We start from the raw sequence: 17688 nt of genomic DNA, 5'->3' as shown, positions 1-17688 counted from the left end.
TAAAGTATAAACTGCAATTGCTACAAAACCTGCCAGCCAGGGGGTGGGGGCTGACACAGCAGGTTGACACCTAATGTGAGCAGCCAAAAAGCTGACCTGGTTAGAAGGGGAAAATTACTAGGAAAAAAACAGCAGCTGAAAAATGCTGACAAAGAAAATAACTGCCAGCTAGGGAATTGTGAGGCTGAGAACCAGAAGCATCCTTGAAAAGTGCAGCTGGCCTCTTTGAAGTACAGCTGCGGTACCTAGAATTCAGAGCCGTACCAAATACCACCAATAAGTGCAAAAACAAGAGACTGTAGGAGCAATTGACTGAAAAGGTGGAAAATACTCTGGGAAATAAAAAATGGTCTGAAATAACAGAAAACTCATCATCTACTGGCTATACAAGCTATGCAGGTGAAAAGTAAAAAATTAGAAATGGAAACATCAGCATCTGTTGGCGGCTTACAGTGGTGGTGTCCTCTTCCCTCTTACATCTCTATGATATAAAAAGGCCCTAATATTCAATTCAAAATGGAACCTCTCTGTCTGAGAACTTCCCGTGCTGCACATACTTTTCCTTTCCTAAACAGACTGAATTCTCTGCACAAACTTTCTATGAGATCCTGGACTCTCACTCAGGATGCCTGGCTGATTCCAGACTCTGTGACACAGATCATCTTTGAAATGAGACCGTTATTTTCTTTGTCCCCCTTTGGGGATCCATGGTTATGATCTCTCAACTCACAGGCTGGGTAACCCTTTAGGTCATGACACCTCTCCTGAGGCAGCAGGCCAGTCTCAGGTACCAGGACCAGCCAAGAGGAACTGCCAGTCACTGTATATGCATGTGGAAGTACTCAGGGATCAGTACACTCCTTTTACTATCATGCAGAATATTATTGATGCTTCTCTGCCAGAGTACAAAGAGAAACTGATATCCTTTCACAGCAGAGATACTGTTAGGACAGACAAAGGCTCCTGCTCACTTCCACGTCCTAAGCTAAAAGCTGCTAGCGCATTTTTCTCTAGTATTTCCTAGCACCATGCCTGGGAATCTTAGAAGGAAAAACATGCACAAGCTACAGCTTCTGTCCCACACACTGGGGGAGTGTGGCACTCACCATGGGGACAGCAGGGGGGATGCAGGTTTTCTCCAGGCTCTCCCTAAGGTGGCTTATCTCAGCACGGTAGTCATCCAGCTGGCTCTCCAGCTTCTCCCGCCTGACTCGCTCATACTCCAGCTGGGCCTCCAGCTCCCTCACAGCCCTGTCAAAAGCAAAGGAGACAAGCAGAGCATGAACTACATCCAAACCTGCCCTGGCTACTCCACGTGGTACTGTGCCTTTGCCAGGGAGCAGGTTAGTCACGCAGAAAGCAGTGCAGTACTCTTCACACCAGCTGTGCTCCTGGCTCCAGACCCTTTGTAACAACTCTATAAACAGCTCCGCTGCCAGCCGTGCTCAGCGCAATTTGACCACGAGATGGAGACGTCTGCCCACACACCGAGCCTGGGGCTCGTGCAGCCTGTGACCGGGTCCATCTCCAGCTGTGGGAGAGGAAGTGCCCAAGGAGCAGCTAAGTTATTACGAAATAGAGAAAAAGCACAAGGCTGGGATTCTGGAAGGGTCAGGGGCAGCTTTTTCGTTTACCTCTGGTGCTGCTACATCCTTCCTACTGATTGGCTTAGGCACGAATGAGGAACACTCAAACAACAACTTGCATGACCCTTACTCAAGGGAAACTGATGCACTGGTTTATACACAATTGCACAAGATCTCACTGGTCACATCCACAACAGCTCCTAATTACTTGAGATTCCGCAAACTGTTTAGCTGAGACATGATTCACATATATTCTAACAGCAATTGACCTCAGCAACTGAGTCATCTGGAATTGAGCTGGCTCTTTTCTAAATCAGGATGAATTAGCACAACTACAAAGATGGAAGATCAGTAAAAGGACAAGGGAGACATCTGTCCTGTGGATTCAAACAGCATGGTAAAAAAAGCTCTCATCAAGAGCTAAGGCATTTCCTGGAGAGAAGAATTCTTGACTCATGGGCCCAAACCAGCCTTAAAGACACTGCAAGAGTGGCCTGTGCCCAGTGTTCAGAGGACAGACAACTTCTTGCACACTTCAAATTAAAGAGGCACAGCTCAAAAACTCTGTGGCACACACATGGTGGCAATTTTTTCCATGCAATGCAGCCTGGTTAAAGCACTGTGCAGTGGTTCACAGAAGGCCTCTTACATCCAGAAAACATGGACCAGAGCAGAAATCTTCAAAATCTGTTACAGTGGCCTTCCCAAGTAGCAACTCCTGCTTTTAATCAAGCAAAATGGTGTTGTCATTAAATATTTTAAGTAGTAGGTTTTCTGGCCTATGTTGCAAGCATCTTGGTGTTTACCCACAGATAGGTACCCTGAGAAGGGTAGGTAGGTATGCTAAGAAGTACTATTTTCATTTGAAAAGGATAGTTTGGGGCTAGGTATGCTTTCCAGCCTCCACAGGTGAGAAAGACTCTTCAGAGCCTCACAGTTTTTCTAGTTTAGCCATCCATGCCCCAGAAAGCAATGACCCTTATAGAGCCTCATCAGAGCCCTCTAATAGGCACTGTCCTATCCAAAATGAACGCTAATGTATGCCTTTAGTCAACAGTGACTTTTCCATCATTAAAAACAGATTTCTCCAACATAGGTATCAACACCTCAGCTAGTCACTCTCCTCCTTTGAAGCCAGGAGAGACACTCCTAAAAGTGATGAATCACACCTGAATTACATGTCTAATTATGCCCTGAAAGTCCTACATCTCTCCAAGAAGTCTAAAAAGGAGTCACTAACTCAGATGCAGGTATATGTTAGCTATAGCAGACATGTCAAGTTAACAAAGATGGACTTTCAGCCTGGGCTGAGTCAAAGGGTGACCTGGAACCAAAAGAAATCCTGTCCTCAGTTTCTTGGCTCAGATATGGCTGTAAAACAAACTACTTAATGGCAATCTGTGACACCTATTACCTGCTCCAGATCTACACAGACTGGTAAGTCTGCTGCCTTCGTGACGGCATACAAGCCCTCTGGACAAGTCTCCTCTCAATAACCAGACAGTGATTTGGGGTGGTCCAAACACATTACGGAGGTGGTTATCTACAGAGACTGAGATCTGTGAGTAGCCAAACCTTTGACAGGTAGTGGTGGAGACAGGCCTGTCTTTGGATGTTGCACTATTGTTCAAGCTCTAAATCTCTGACAGACAGTAGGACTTTTCTTTGAAATGTAGACAGTCTGTCCATCAAATCACCTGACCAGCCTAACAGAACCCTTTGATTTAAAGGAGACATTGAGAATTAGACAGACATTATGAATAGTGCTTCATGGGCAAGGGCAGGTTTGCTCATAGTCTGGGTTTTTTTCTGTGGTCTGGATACAAGCTAATGCTTTCCTGAGCATAGAAATATATTACCGTTGACACAGAAATGTAACAGGTCACTGAATAACCTCTGCTGTATATGCACTTCCATGCAAGCCATGCTAAGACTAATGCCTTTTTTCAGGTTTATTAAAGTGCATACACATCTTTGGCATCCTCAGTGGAAATAAAACAGCCAGGACTTATCAGACCTACTGCACATACACTGCAGGAAAACCTGAAGGCCAAATAGATGATCTTGCCCAAGAAGTGCAGACCTATCAAGCACTTCTGTTGAGCTGGTGGTAGAAGTTTAGAAATGGTCAGACAAATTGCTGCAGTCCATTTCTTTTTGACCTGGTTAAAGTTGGCAACTGGAAAAGACAGACTGGGTAAAGCAAATTTGAGTGTATGTCAGCCTTAAAAAAGGCTTTAAAATGGGCCCCACGAAGTTAAACATTAGGAGGGCAAAATGACCTTACTTCTCAGCTTTCTTTTCTTCTCTTTTCATCTTCCTCTCCTCTTCAGTTATCCCTCCCAGCTGTCTGTAGTTGCTGTAGGCAATTTCTAGAAGTTGCTGAAGTTCTTGAATCTTGTGATAGGCCCTTACTGTAAGACAGAGTTCTCCAGGTAGGTAAAATGCATGGACAAGGCAGTCATGATGGAATCCAATAGTCTGGAAAACAGTCTCACAAACACAGAGCAGAAATCACACTGCTCAGCAAATACTGAGCTACAGCTGACACCCACACTGCAAAGAGATCTCAAAACCAAGTAGCAATCCAATATAGTTTCACCAACATGGATTAAAATGGTGTAACAATTATGTTCTGATTGCCCCCCGCTATGCTTTCTAATTTTCCACAATTTGTTTGAATGCTCAGTGGTACAGATATCCTGTCAACTATCACATCTTACAACAGAAAGGTCCCAGCAGTTAGCAGGAACTGTGCAACTATGACTATAATGTCTTTATATCAAGCTTTTCAAACAAGGAATGATGGGAATACAGTGCTTACTCCGTGCATTCCTTTTCTCTGCTTTATCCAGGGTTAAATCTTCTTTGCTATCTGTACTCCCTTCCACACCATGTCTTTCAAAAAACTTTATGTTGTTTGCATCTAGTTCTTCATCACCAGAGTTACTGTCTCCAGTTCTTGGTATCAAAAGTTCCACAGCTGCCAGATGGGCACATCTGCACAGAGAACAGTTAAACCAACACTGAAATATGCCCATCATCTGGAAAAACACATGTGATAGAAACTCTCTGAAAATGTCCATGTTCCCATTTATCAGAGGGGTTTCAGGATTAAAGGAAGCACTGGTACACACACTAGGAGCAGCCATCTATCTGCTTTTTGTAATATTCTTATAGTGTGAGCTCTGCCTCAATGGAATCTTATGGCAATGACTCCTACATTAGAGGTATCTTTTTCCTTTGCAGGATTTCTTAATTGAATCTCATCAGAAACTGCATTATTTTTATTAATGCAAGAATCAGCTGGCCTCCACTACTTCTCAATTACTTTGTACGGCAAACTGTGACCAGACTGGCTCACAACTCTCCTTTTTCAGATCAACTGGTTTTCCTTTTTTTGTCTGACCTTGCTGAAAAGAAAATTAAAATAAAATAAGGAAAAAGTAAAACCTTTCATAGCTACAATACAGCTTTGCTTATCACTCAGAGCTGGAATTCATGGGCCTGATCTGTTCTTTCTCCATCACTGAAAATCAGGATTAATTCCAACAAAGCTGACATGATATTGATATACAAATAGTAAGTAAATAAATGTCAGAGCTACAGGATATGTACTGCTACCTCTTGGCTACATCCTTGGGAGTCTCTCCAGCATCATTTGTAATGTCACAGTCAGCTCCCATTTCAATCAACCACTGTAAGCAATGGATATGCCCCTGTTCAGCAGCTAAAGGAAGGAAAGTGCACACAAGTCAGTTATATACAACTGAAGGGTTTCAAACCTAAAATGTCCTCCTCTTGTCATTCTTTGACATGCCAGAGGTTGGGTTCTCTAAGACACCACAGGGGAGATACTATTTCAAGAGAAGCCTATGTGTCAAGATGCTCAAATCACATGGGTACACAAAGTTTTGGGGAAGCGTGGTTTGGTGACTCTTTCTAGTTCCAGAAATGTACTGGCAGCTCTTCCTGGACACAAGTTAAATTAAACTTGTCCAGTTCCATGTGCTGAGCATAAGACACACAAATCATCGCTGCCTCACACTCTCTTGCAGTAAGGCCTGTGTATCCTAGTTGGCAGCAAAGTGCTGTCACCTCTCCCTGGCTTTAGGCTCCCATGTACCAGACACAGCTGGTTGCCCCAATCTGTGGTGTGCAAAGCTGCCTCATGGAGAAGCAGGGCTTTGTGCTGGAGCTATAGGTGCATCATTTCTTAGGGCAGACACTCAAGGCAACACTTCTCAGCAGCAGCCTCACACAAGCCCAGTCATATGATCTGGCATGGCCACTGCTCATACCAGGTGGTGCCAGGAACGATGTCTTATATATGGAAGATGATTTTTGGCAAGTCTAGTTGAAACTGTACACTATTTTTCTCAAGGAAGAGTAAATTCATTTCTTGACAGCACTCCCTTTTGGATATTTGTTATATTTGTTTTCTTACTGAGATAGGGAAATGAAATTACAATATCAGGATGTAAAGGCTGGGGATGAAACAATTGTAGGTTAGCACCATTCCAAGAAAAGAAAGTGGGAAAAAACGTAGAAAACATTTTAAAATCACTACATATCTTTTTTAATGAGAACTTCAATTATGTTTTTTAAAATTCTATCATTGTATCTAGTCAAAAACAAATGTGGGAAATAGCGGTAAAAGCATAATACAAAAATGCCTCCCTGTTTCTTTCCTCTCCCATTTTTCTCTTTCAGACATTACTATGAAACCCCAAACACAAGAGGACTATTTTTTCTGTAGTGCTAGCACTCCACTACATGTCAAGGTGTTAGATACCCGAAATTTACCTTCCTTTGCAGCACCCTACCAAATGACTTTGTTGTGATTTTTATAAAACATCCCCATTTTGTTGCGATTTTTAGAAAACATCCCCCCAGTACTGCTATGTTCAGTAAATAAAGACCCAGGCCACAATACAGACCATTCTTATACCTGATCAGACAGACGTTTCTAAACCCCACATTTTGCCTGATTAAAAAAGAAAAAAGCTGAACAAACAACCCCACTATTTAGTTTTCCTTTTAGATGTTGATACCTCTCTATTATAAACTCTTTTTTCTTGACATCAGCTTGGTGATTTTGTCTTTAAAGTGACACCTACACACAAATACATCACAAAATATGGGTTTTGGGGTTGCATTTCTGAGCCCTCACAAATGAGATGCTGTTTTTCATGAAGTTTATCTGATGAGCAGCCACTTGAAAAACAAAGTAAACATGTCAGCAACAAACAGTAACAAGATGAAACACAGATCGTAATTACTGACCTTTGTGCATGAGAGTGTATCCCTTATCATCCCGCTCATTGATATTGATTACTCCACTTCTCACTAATCTTCTAAGCACTAACAAGTCCCCTTTGAAAGCAGCGTCATGAGCTGGGAAAGCTAAAACTGAAAATGAAATGCACATGTTTCCAAACAGATGCCAGTAATTCTACTAAACGTGTTGGTATTTGTCTCTCACAGCTGGCCTCTCTCATAGCAACTTATGTATGGATGCTTTGTATTTAAGGAGGCTAGTGCACCTTAATTGGCAAAATGCAGCTGTGTAACTAGCAGTGTTCACCACAGACTTGACTAAACATGTCTTGTTTATGACTACAGGCATCTCACACAGTTAAGAAATTAATTTCATAGACCTGAAGTAACAAGTATAGCTTTGTTTTACAATTGAGATTGTACTACTGGTGGTAACTGGAGTAATTTGCCTGTTTTGAATTCCAAATATATAAACTATTTTACTTCTCATACTCATACAGACAATTTGATTTTTCTAGTTATCTTTTATAGAGAGGGACTGCAGACAATATACTTTTATGCATAATGAAAAAAGACTAGCAGATAAGGACAGTAGGTTCCCAGAAGTAGAGAGGTGAAGGTGCAGTTGTCATATACGTGTTCTGCTGAGGGTTCTCCTTACAGACCTTGCCACATTTACATCCTTTGGCTGTTCTGACTACCATAGAATTGCTAGTTAGCAAATAACCTTCATTTCAGTGGGACACTTTCAGGCTAGGTTGCTATTCAATGCAAGTAAGAGATTCTGTGCAGACAGATCTGCAAACTAATGAAAATTATACAGTTTTTCTGGATCTTTGCTGGAGTCTAAAAAGAACATAGGCAACTTGGTATTCATAGTGCAACATATGCAGGTGATGGCATGATCACAGATAAACCTAAGACATTTATAAAATCATAATGAGTATCCCAACCTTTAGCTACCAGTAAATGTAGCAAGCATTAAAAAGAAGTTCTTCCTTATACTGATAATTAAAATGTTATACATCTACTCACACAAGTTTTCAGAATCAAGCATTTCTACGGAATTATTTATAATGCCTATTTTAACTGTATCTTTATCCGTACTCACCTTCCTGTGCCTCTGGATGCTCCTCCTCTTTTTCCATACCATCAATATATTGCAGAATATTATCTTTAAAGAACTGTTCAGCCAAGTCCCTTGGAGTCTCTCCTTGGTCATTCCTGGCTTTCAGCGTGTGTGTGACACTGGCCATTTTCCCAACCAAGAACTTAAAGCAATGCAAGTGTCCTTCCACTGCTGCCAGGTGGGCTACAGCACAAGGTGAAACAAAGTGTATTAGAGCAGAGCCCTGCTGCCCATGGAGAAAGCAGTGCTCTCACCACTGGTTAGATCTGGATCATCCACCAGCACTTGAGCCATCCAGCACTGCACAAGTAAGAGCAGCCTCGGTTCAATTGGGCATGTTCAGCGCCAATCCAGGACAGAGATGAGCTCTATGCAAAGGAGGTAGAAGAAAGGTGTCAAGGATAGGATCTGCAAAGGAGATTCCCTGACAGAGCTGACTGTAGGAAACAAAACAACACTCCCATCAGACCACTGGGCACTAGCTAAGAGAGTGCACTGCTGGGGTCTCATCTTCCCCATGAACACAAATCTCAGTCTTCAGCAGCTGTCTGACCTCGCTGTCCTGGGGATACCCATAACGGAGCAACAGCAAGCAGTGTCCTTGATGAGGTGTTAAGGCCATTTCTGCTTTAGGCCCACCTCTACTGTGCCACCACAAACAAGTTGCATCACACCCTCAGTCACCCCAACTACAAAGGGAGGACACTGACAAGCACTTTTTTGGGTAAAGTATTCAAAGGTACATTCCTCACCTGACCTTCAGGCTATGAAGAGGTTTAGTTATTTATTACTACTAGAGTGCTGGGCCTATAAGAAAGTAAGATGTACCAAACACAAGTTGATTATTTTGAAATGAGTAATTATTCTCTAGTCCCATTAATGGGAAGAAGTTGCCAAATAATGCTTATTATGTGTTCTCCACGACAATGCTCTGTAAAAGCTGGCTGATGTTCTAGAGGCCAAAGGATTAGTTTGTCTCCAGGTAAGAATCCCACTATCTTCATAGTCAATAAACAATGTACCCAGGATCTAGAAAAACCATGTCACTTCATTTGGGGCACACACAATTCTCTATAGCAAACCATTCACAGCTTCCCAGAGCGTAATTGCTCTAAAAGGTGATGGATATTGTTTTTACAGCAAGATGACAATACTTTGGTACAGATGATTGCTCAAAATCTGAGCTTCATTGAAATCAGAGCCATTTTTCCCATTGTCTGAATTTTATTCAGTGAGTGAGTTACTCAGGGAGAAGGGAAAAGAAGAGGTACCATGCTAAAGGTAAGTACTGATTAATAGTCAGCTACTGAAAAACTGACTCAACCCTTATGAATCCATTTTCAGATACCTAAAATCTCCAGGATAAAACTTCACCTCTTGGAATTAAACTTATTTATCAATGTTTGTCCTGTGCAGAAAGCAATCAAAAAAGTTCAACATTTTCTGCAAAGATGGCAAGTGTCGCGGTCCGATAGGGATGAGGGGACAGGACACGAGGACTGGTGCAAGCAGACTTGTTTATTCAGGCGTCTGTCTGATTCTTAAAACCTCCCGCCAGGGGAAGGGGCAGAACAAAGGGTGGGCTATCAGACAGACGAGCAGGGGAGCAAATCACAATAGGGTACAGGCAAAAGGGGGAGGAGGAAGCCTGGGCATGTGCAGTTGTGCACTGTGTAGTATGGATACAATGAAACCACATAATAACAGTAAAGTCCATATGAAAGTCCTGTCGATTGCTGTATGCTTTTCTCCATGCCTGGAACTGTTCCCATCCTGAATCTTGCTTCTCTACAGGCAAGGGGAAAATATATTAAAGTGTTGTGCTCTGTTCAAGTTTTTTTGCACAGTTTCAGTGGAATGCTGTGGAATACACATAAAAGAACTTTTCATAGATGGCTTAACCTGCGTGTGTCTTAGTAGCCAGTACCCAACATGTAACTGTGCCATCCCATCCTCAGTCATGCTGAGCATCTGCAGCTGAGACTAAAGTCAAAGGGTAGTGTGATGTTAACACAGTAACATCAAAACATGCAGCTTAGTGCCAAGAACTTTGAAAAACCTTGTCTCAGGCATCACAAATAGGCAGTGGTTAGTCGGTGTTGGTATCACAACTTCTCTGTGTTTTATCTTGCCTTTCATTAAGTCAGGCTAACGTTACTCATACTTCTCAAAGCCACAAGTGAAAAAAGAGTGCGAAAAATATTTATAATAGGTTTGACTAGTGAGCAATAAAAGAAATATGGATGTGGCCCAAAAATTAATACAGAGAGAAAACGAAATGTTGAGTTAATAATCACAGCCCATTCTGTACAATGAATGAGCCATAAGATTTTTTTCTTCCAAAAAATTAGCATGCAAATTAGCAAAGGCAATAAGACCCTCTGCTGTAACACACACATGCAAAAAGTGCAGCCAGTTTTTAAGTTTTAGATGTCTAGCACTGTAACCTCAGAAAATTTCTTTCAGTATTCTCTTAGGAAAAATTATAGCACTGTTCAGCTAATCTTGAAGCTGAAGCGTGCAAAGATAATCTAAGTTCACTTTGCTGTTACACAAGCTGAGGCAAAGCTGGTCTGTACAGTGTATCACTTCTACTAATCTTTTAGGAGCCATGTTCCAAAGCTTTTTCTTTCCTTTGGATGACAATATGATCAAATGAAACATAACAAAGGCTGGAAGATGAAGCTTCTGTAGGATGTCAAAGTACAACATAACCAATTCTCTACTAACCAGTATATACAGAGCATTGAAGCAGAACTGGGCTGGCATCTGCTATATCTCCACAGAAGTCTGTTATAGGAGAACTGTTCCCAAATGCAAATAAAGCTGCCTTCTACACTGCCACCAGGGTGCCTAACATCATGACTCCTTCCTGCTAATGCACCAGATCTCCTGCTGAGATGCAGGAGCCTCATATCTTCTAAGGAGACCTAGGTTTGCAAAACAGAATATAGCTCTCCGTTTCCTACGTAAGTAGCTCTTAATAGAGGGTAAAGGATTTTAAGAAGGGATTTAAAACAAGAACTCCATACAAGTTACAGTGAAAAAAAATATGGTCTTTGCAACAAATAATATGACAAACCATAAGAAGGAAAATGCTAAAAGGGAAAGGATGCAATGAGAACCCAAGACAGGAACAATACCATTCAGCTTACAGAGGATATTGAGGCAGTGGCATGGTAGGCAGTGGGACACTGGAGAAACTATGAAGAGCAAGGAATAAACACTGCCCATTTTTTTGTGCTAAAATGAATATGCTCATGATTATGAAAAGAGAACATACTACAGACAATAAAGAAAGATCAGTATTCCAGAAATCAAGATGAACGAATACACCACAACCTGATCACAGTGGCACAGCCGTTAAAGCCTGGCACAAATTCAAAAACTAGCACTTAGCAGCTGAAACTGCCTCCTGCTGCACCCACCCATCTCCTGTGACCTCCACCGGCACACCTGCTCTATCATGCACATAAGAGATGCTGCACTACACAGTGCTCTCAGTCAGGCTCATCCTGCTCCCTACTCCAGCACCCATGAGCTCTGATCCTTGCCAGCAGCAGCAAGAGGTGAATGGGATACTGTCAACAACAGAACTATACTTTGGATTTAATAAATCCTTCCATCATGAGAAAAATGGACTATCTATGCTAACTGCATGGAATCAAATAGCAAATGCTGCTGCTGTGCATTACTGCTCAATTATCACAAAACACAACAACTGCAAACCAAAGGCTTAAAAACTTAGGATTTATCCTGATATACCTGGAAGGTTTCCATTGTTATCCACATCATCGATACATGCTCCCCATCGAACAAGAAGCTGCAAACACCCCAAACGACCATGAAAAGCAGCATAATGAACAGGTTTCCAGTCATTCCTGTCTGAAACATTTACATTCTAAAATGAAAGCAGCAGGTTAATTCATTCACTTCTGAATCTTAGACACAAGAGAAATTTTATATATAGTAATCAGCTGTTCATTGTGTTATATTATTTAAATCAAATCAAATAATGTTTTTCAAAGGTCATGCCATATATGCAATTCCCATTCCAAGACTTCTCACACTTTTACTTAATACACTTATAAAGGGTGCATTTTTAGACACATTTTAGTATCATTGGTCATTACTCTGTAAATATGTAACTGGATTTTTTTCTTTTTTTTTTTAAGTTTATGTTTCCATTACTATAGAAGATTTGTATAACTGCAAAAAATGACCACCACCCCAGCACCTGATCTTCATTTAATGACATCCTCAGAGGAATGTGATTTACTTACATTATTGATTCTCTCTAGATTTTTGAATCATTTTTCTAAATGTATATTACAATTTAAAAAATGGAAATTTACCCTAAAAATAAATTCACCAACAGTAATTAATCTACAATCTTAAATCTCAGTTTAAGCTAGGGAGAGTTTTGTTTGGGAAAAGCTACCCCCCTGTCTCTGCACTAGGGCACTGCAGGTAGAAGTGTCTCACCGCTCCACTTCTCAGTATGGTCTGCAAGGTGTAGGACTGCCCGTGGGCTGCAGCCAAGTGTGCTGGCGTGCACCCACGGTCATCCTGAGCTTCTGTGTTTGCTCCATTTATTAATAAAGCCTAAAAGAAATGCAAAGCAGAAGTTCACTTCACAAGCCAAAAAAGCAAACACTGCCTAGACAAACAGGTTACGATGATCAGCAGGATAACTCTGGGTTGACCTCAAGGTCCTGGCAGTGCACAAAATAATCTGTTTCTACAGACAGTGCAAATGAGTGCACTGGTTTTAAAATGAGTGACTTCATCCCAGATGCCAAGACACCAAGATGAGCTACTCATAATTCCCTTAGGAGCTTTCTCAACTGATCTTCATAATGACTTGGTCCAAAATTAAGGTCTGCCCTACATACTTTTGCTTGAGAGTGAATATTTACATGTACCTGCATGCAGGCATCCTGCCCTCGGATGGCCGCGAGGTGAGCCGCTGTCCAGCCTCTGACAGTCACATGAGTTGTGTCAGCTCCATGCCAGAGCAACCAGTGAAGGCACTGCTCAACCAAAACCAAAGCGGCTTTTATTTAGCTGTTCATACCATGTATCTGAGGTACATTTTAACCAGAATTTATCTGTCGATGTTACATTTCAAAACAGTACTGGAATACTTCACTATGGAAATGAGATCCCAGAGCATGCCTTAGCCAGATATTTGGACATTAGAAACTTACAGGTAAGTTATACTTTCCAGGTTTCACCCAAGGGTACAAAATGTGCAAATAACCTACTAAATCAGACTCTAGCATTGATTATACAGTATGGCTTCTTAATTTTACTCTTTCAGATTTAAAATGTAATCTGTGAGAATATTCACATGGTGTGAGGTAAAAGCATTGGAAAAAACAATGCAAACGTCCTCACATGAATTCCAGCTAAAATTGCTCGTAGGCAAAATACCATGAACTAAATTCAAAACCTCATTTAATTTATTAGGCTCCTTAGGTCTATGTAATCCCATCTCTCTTCTCACTCTTCCATGGCCTAGTTTTGTTTTATTCACTTCTTCCAGCAGATACTATTGCTTGCAATGGAAAGCTTTATGGACTATCCAGAGACAGCTAGAGGGACACTTAAAACTTTTTATTATATATTTTATTATAATATATATTATATATATATAAAATATATTTTATTATAATTATATTTTATTATAATTTATTATCTTGTTTCAGGCCATACTTCAGCTCTGGTTCCTCCACTATTTCTACCAAGGAGCTTAGAAACAAATAGATGACAGATAATTGAAAAAAGTCAAATATATCAATTGCAAAGTAGAAGAGTCAAATGAAAAATGACAGAATTTACACAGGTAGAAAAGGGTGGATAAGCAATCCAGTTTTGGGGCTAACAAAATGATGATTAGCGTTTTCTTGACAGTTTCTCCACATGGAAGAAGTAGCACTGCACTTATTATTTCTTGAGTTTAGCAAGAACTTTACATGCTTTTCTTCAGGACATGAATGGCCTTGTTGCTTCAAGGTTAGATTGCTATGAAGACTGAACAAGAAGGCTACAAGAAGAAAAGCAGTGTTGTGTTGAATACAGCAGTTCAACCTTTCTGGAAGTTCAAAACATTTATGCAAGCACCTGCTGATTTCTTCATCATTATTCAACATTTTGATTTATTAAAATAAAATGTATTAAGACTACTTCTATAGAGAACGAGGCATGGGACATTGGTAAACAGAATGAACATGTTTTCACGTCACTTTTTATCTGTTTCAATCACGTTCAGAACATTTTACTCATTCTGTAGGATTTTCCAGGTCTCTCAAGAGAAGAGGAAAACACAACAGGGACAAAAGGAGGTCATGAGTCTGGAAGGGAGGCCATAAGGCACATTTTGATGAGTAAGAAAATCAACGATTTAGTAAAATCTGACAAAGTTGATTAGGTGAAATGCCTGGGACTTCAGAAAAAAAAAAGAAAAGAAAATAAAATCTAAAATGCTGTACTTCTGCTCTAGGCGAATATACCTAATGAGAAAAGCAGCCAGAGATTATTGATTCAGTTTGACTCAAGATAGCAATGTTGTGTTCAGCCTCTCCCAAAGAAGGAAATATGAACTTACAAAAACCTGGCTGTGACTAAACAATAATGTAATGTTTTACCTCCAGACTTCCAGAGTGGGCAGCACAGTGCAAGGGTGTGAATTTGTGGACTACATCCACCTCGTTAACACCAGCTCCACTTTTAATCATCAATGCAAGCTGTTCTACATCACCAGCTTTCACTGCTTCATGCACACTAGTATAATTTTGCTTCTTCTCGACAACTAGTGAGAAACAATAAAAGGGCATTAGTCAGTTGCTTAAATCAGCAACATATAAGAGATAGATAATAAGTGATGAATCAAAGAAACATCCATGTGATAGCTTCACAAAACAGCTAAAATGTCCAGAGTAACATATGATTGAGATTCATATCAGTGGAATTCCTAAGTCACTGCTGTTTGTCAGGAACAAAACAATATGCCAAAACCTGAGATATGCATGGCCCTTCAGCCCCAGTAAAGGGCCCAAGAGTAAAACCCAGCAGAAAGATGACAAGAAGCACAGGAAGAGCAGGACGTGGAGATACTCCATGTTAGCAAGTGCCAGAGCAGGTTCACCCCAAAACTGTCTCTCTTCTTAAATTGTGGGTGGGCATCACAAACTCTTTCATTAATCACACTTACAAATATAACACCAGGAAGGCTTCTCACTTGGGCAAACAAGCTCTCAGCCATCACTTCCCAGGTGCTCCACATGCTGCTGCCAGCTGCCTAAGGACTTAGCACAGCATGGCATATCACACTGGAGGGCACCAGAGCCTTCACCAAGTGAGCATACCATGTAACTGCTCTTGACTGAGCTACACAGATCATCTTCAGGATAAACTGATGTCAAAATTAAAGGCAGTTCTTTAGACAATATGTTAGTCATCCTGTGTTGCTCTCTTGATAGAATTACAGCATTGTTCTGTCACAGCTCACTTTTCAGCAGCCTGACATTTTGCTCCCACCAAAGTCAATAACATTTTCAGTGACCTCAATGGCACAGAATGAAACTCTAAATGTAGAAGCAGTAGGGTAAAAAAAAATATTCTGTCACCAGGCCATGGAATCAAATAACCTACGTCCTCCCTTCAGGCTTTTCCACTGATTAACTTCATGACTGGAAACAATGGGAGTTACATATCCAAATCCCCTGGCAACATCTTGATATCTTGACAAAACTTGTAAATAGAAATATGAGATGTAAGCAGATCTAATGGCTGAGGGGACTAGCTTCAGACAGCCAGGCATGAAAGGAACGTAAACCAATTACTATTCACCTTCTACAGTAGTCATTATTCCAGCATCAAAATGTACTAAGAGTGTTTGATTAGGTTTCACGCTGTTAGAAGTCCTAAAGACGTGGGCTACTGTTTTGCAAGTCAAGCAAGCATAAAACTGTAGGTCTTAAGTTATTAAGTGTCTCAGCTTCTCCACCTGTGGAGAAGAAATGGTAGAAGTAGACTGTTACACAATTTGAGGCAAAAAATATTAAATAATATAAATGTGATATTGCATGAACATGTTTGTAATATATGTAAAAAAGCACTAAAAGCAGCCTGTGCAGTTTACCAGTGCCTATTTTCATGTGCTCTGTAGTGTGATAGTAGTGCTCAGGCAGATTTGGGTTTGTAACAGAGAGGAAAGAATGGTTGAAGCTGTTTCAGAACTCCAGGCTGACAGGAACGCACCCTGTGTGCGCTGTAACACACCATCAATCTTGTGAGCATGTGTAACTCCACTTCCACCTCCCCTGCTCCCCAGGTTGCATCACTACTTCACTTAGAAACTGTGACTCCATCCTGCAAAATACTGTTTGAACAAAGAGTAGCAGCAGAGAAACACAGAATAGGTTGGGCTGGAAGGGGCTTTGGGAGGTCATCTAGTTCATGTTTCTGAATAATATTTAAGAATGTTTTGTATTTTGAGTTGTTTGGTTTGGGTTTTTTGTTGTTTGGTGGGTTTGGGGGTTTTTTAAGAAACATTATCACCAGGATATAATTTTCCCATAAGGGAGAAATTTCTCATTATAACAAGTGAGGGTTACAGACTGCAGCCCAATTATACAACTTTAAATCACAGGCATTTCTGGCCGATTGCACTACTTGGCAAAGTACTAATGTGTTTAACACAATGTTACAGCGCAGCAACTTCAAGATATTTTTTTTTCCCTTTTTTGTTTTTTGTCCAGAAGAAAGCAAACAACAAGGCCCACCAGCAGAAGAAATATTGTCTCCCCTCCCCCTCTGGAGACCTGCAACTGCATGGAGACAGATGCCCAGGGTGGATGGCTGCATGGCTGCTTGACACAAGACAAAGGCAGCAGCCCTGGGTCTGAAGTTCAATAAACAGCTGTTAACATCAGTTCTGTAAAAAAAATATACTGATTTTCAAAGTGAAAGGCAGGCTCCATAATTTTAGTGCAATTTCTATTAAAACAAAAAAAAAAAGGTATCAAAGGTATCAAACACTGGACGTCCTAGGAGAAAACTTTGTGGAAAAAATTAACTAAGGATTTTGAGATCAGTACCTGCCCAAAATTCAATTAAAGAGATTAAGGGAAGAAGAATATGGCTCAGAACAGGAGGAAGAGGCACTGTTAGGTGTTGCGACGTTCCTGTAACACACAAAGGCAGTCCCGCACAGCTCGCCTTTGGCAGCAGCTCCAGGGCCGCGGGAGCCGCCAGCCCAGCCCAGCCCGGCCCGGCCCGGCCCAGCCCAGTCCGCCGGGGCGAAGCCCGGGGGCAGGGCGGGCGAGCCCGGCCGGCTAGCGCCGCTCCCCGTGCGTCTGGCGGATATCGGAGTATCCTTGCCATAGGGGGTGTGTGTGTCTCGGCGGAGCCCCGTGCCACAGACCGGGGAGCGCCGGGGAACCCGAGCGGAAGGAGCGCGGTGCGGACGAGCCCGTCCCACCCCGAGACACTCGGGAGCCGCCCCCGGGAAAGGGAAGGGGGAAGGAGGAGGAGGAGGCGCGGGCGGATCAGTCTCACCGGCCGGAGCGGGGGCACAGCAGCCCCTCGCAGCACCGAGGGCCGGGAGCCAGTCCCTCCTCCTCCTCCTCCTCCTCCTCCCCGTTGCTATGGGCACCGCGTGAGCTTCCTCCCGGCTCGCCCTTCCCT

General features: G+C 41.8%; 1 protein-coding gene across 5 annotated transcripts in view; it reads right to left on the bottom strand.

Moving 5' to 3' along the window:
• Nucleotides 1-17688, bottom strand: part of ANKRD42 (ankyrin repeat domain 42) — a 21712-nt gene extending 4024 nt beyond the window's left edge. For 2 of the 5 annotated variants that reach the window (XM_027657585.1, XM_027657342.1), the window contains exons 1-12: nucleotides 16142-16890; nucleotides 15850-16006; nucleotides 14646-14809; nucleotides 12921-13028; nucleotides 12481-12600; nucleotides 11761-11896; nucleotides 7978-8178; nucleotides 6873-6998; nucleotides 5211-5316; nucleotides 4411-4586; nucleotides 3874-4000; nucleotides 1107-1251 (exon numbers count right to left, since the gene is read on the bottom strand). In XM_027657585.1, coding sequence (XP_027513386.1) covers nucleotides 1107-1251; nucleotides 3874-4000; nucleotides 4411-4586; nucleotides 5211-5316; nucleotides 6873-6998; nucleotides 7978-8178; nucleotides 11761-11896; nucleotides 12481-12600; nucleotides 12921-13028; nucleotides 14646-14809; nucleotides 15850-15865 — 1425 coding nt within the window. In that variant the 5' untranslated portion in view covers nucleotides 15866-16006; nucleotides 16142-16890. Of the gene's footprint in view, nucleotides 1-1106; nucleotides 1252-3873; nucleotides 4001-4410; nucleotides 4587-5210; nucleotides 5317-6872; nucleotides 6999-7977; nucleotides 8179-11760; nucleotides 11897-12480; nucleotides 12601-12920; nucleotides 13029-14645; nucleotides 14810-15849; nucleotides 16007-16141; nucleotides 16894-17559 lie in introns of those variants that run through there. The other 3 variants (XM_027657425.1, XM_027657502.1, XM_027657679.1) reach the window with 3 other exon arrangements.

The sequence above is a fragment of the Corapipo altera genome, unplaced genomic scaffold (genome assembly GCF_003945725.1).
Source record: "Corapipo altera isolate COAL_440 unplaced genomic scaffold, ASM394572v1 0, whole genome shotgun sequence".
NCBI classification, from domain to species: Eukaryota; Metazoa; Chordata; class Aves; order Passeriformes; family Pipridae; genus Corapipo; species Corapipo altera.
This window is presented reverse-complemented; position numbering and strand designations above follow the sequence as displayed.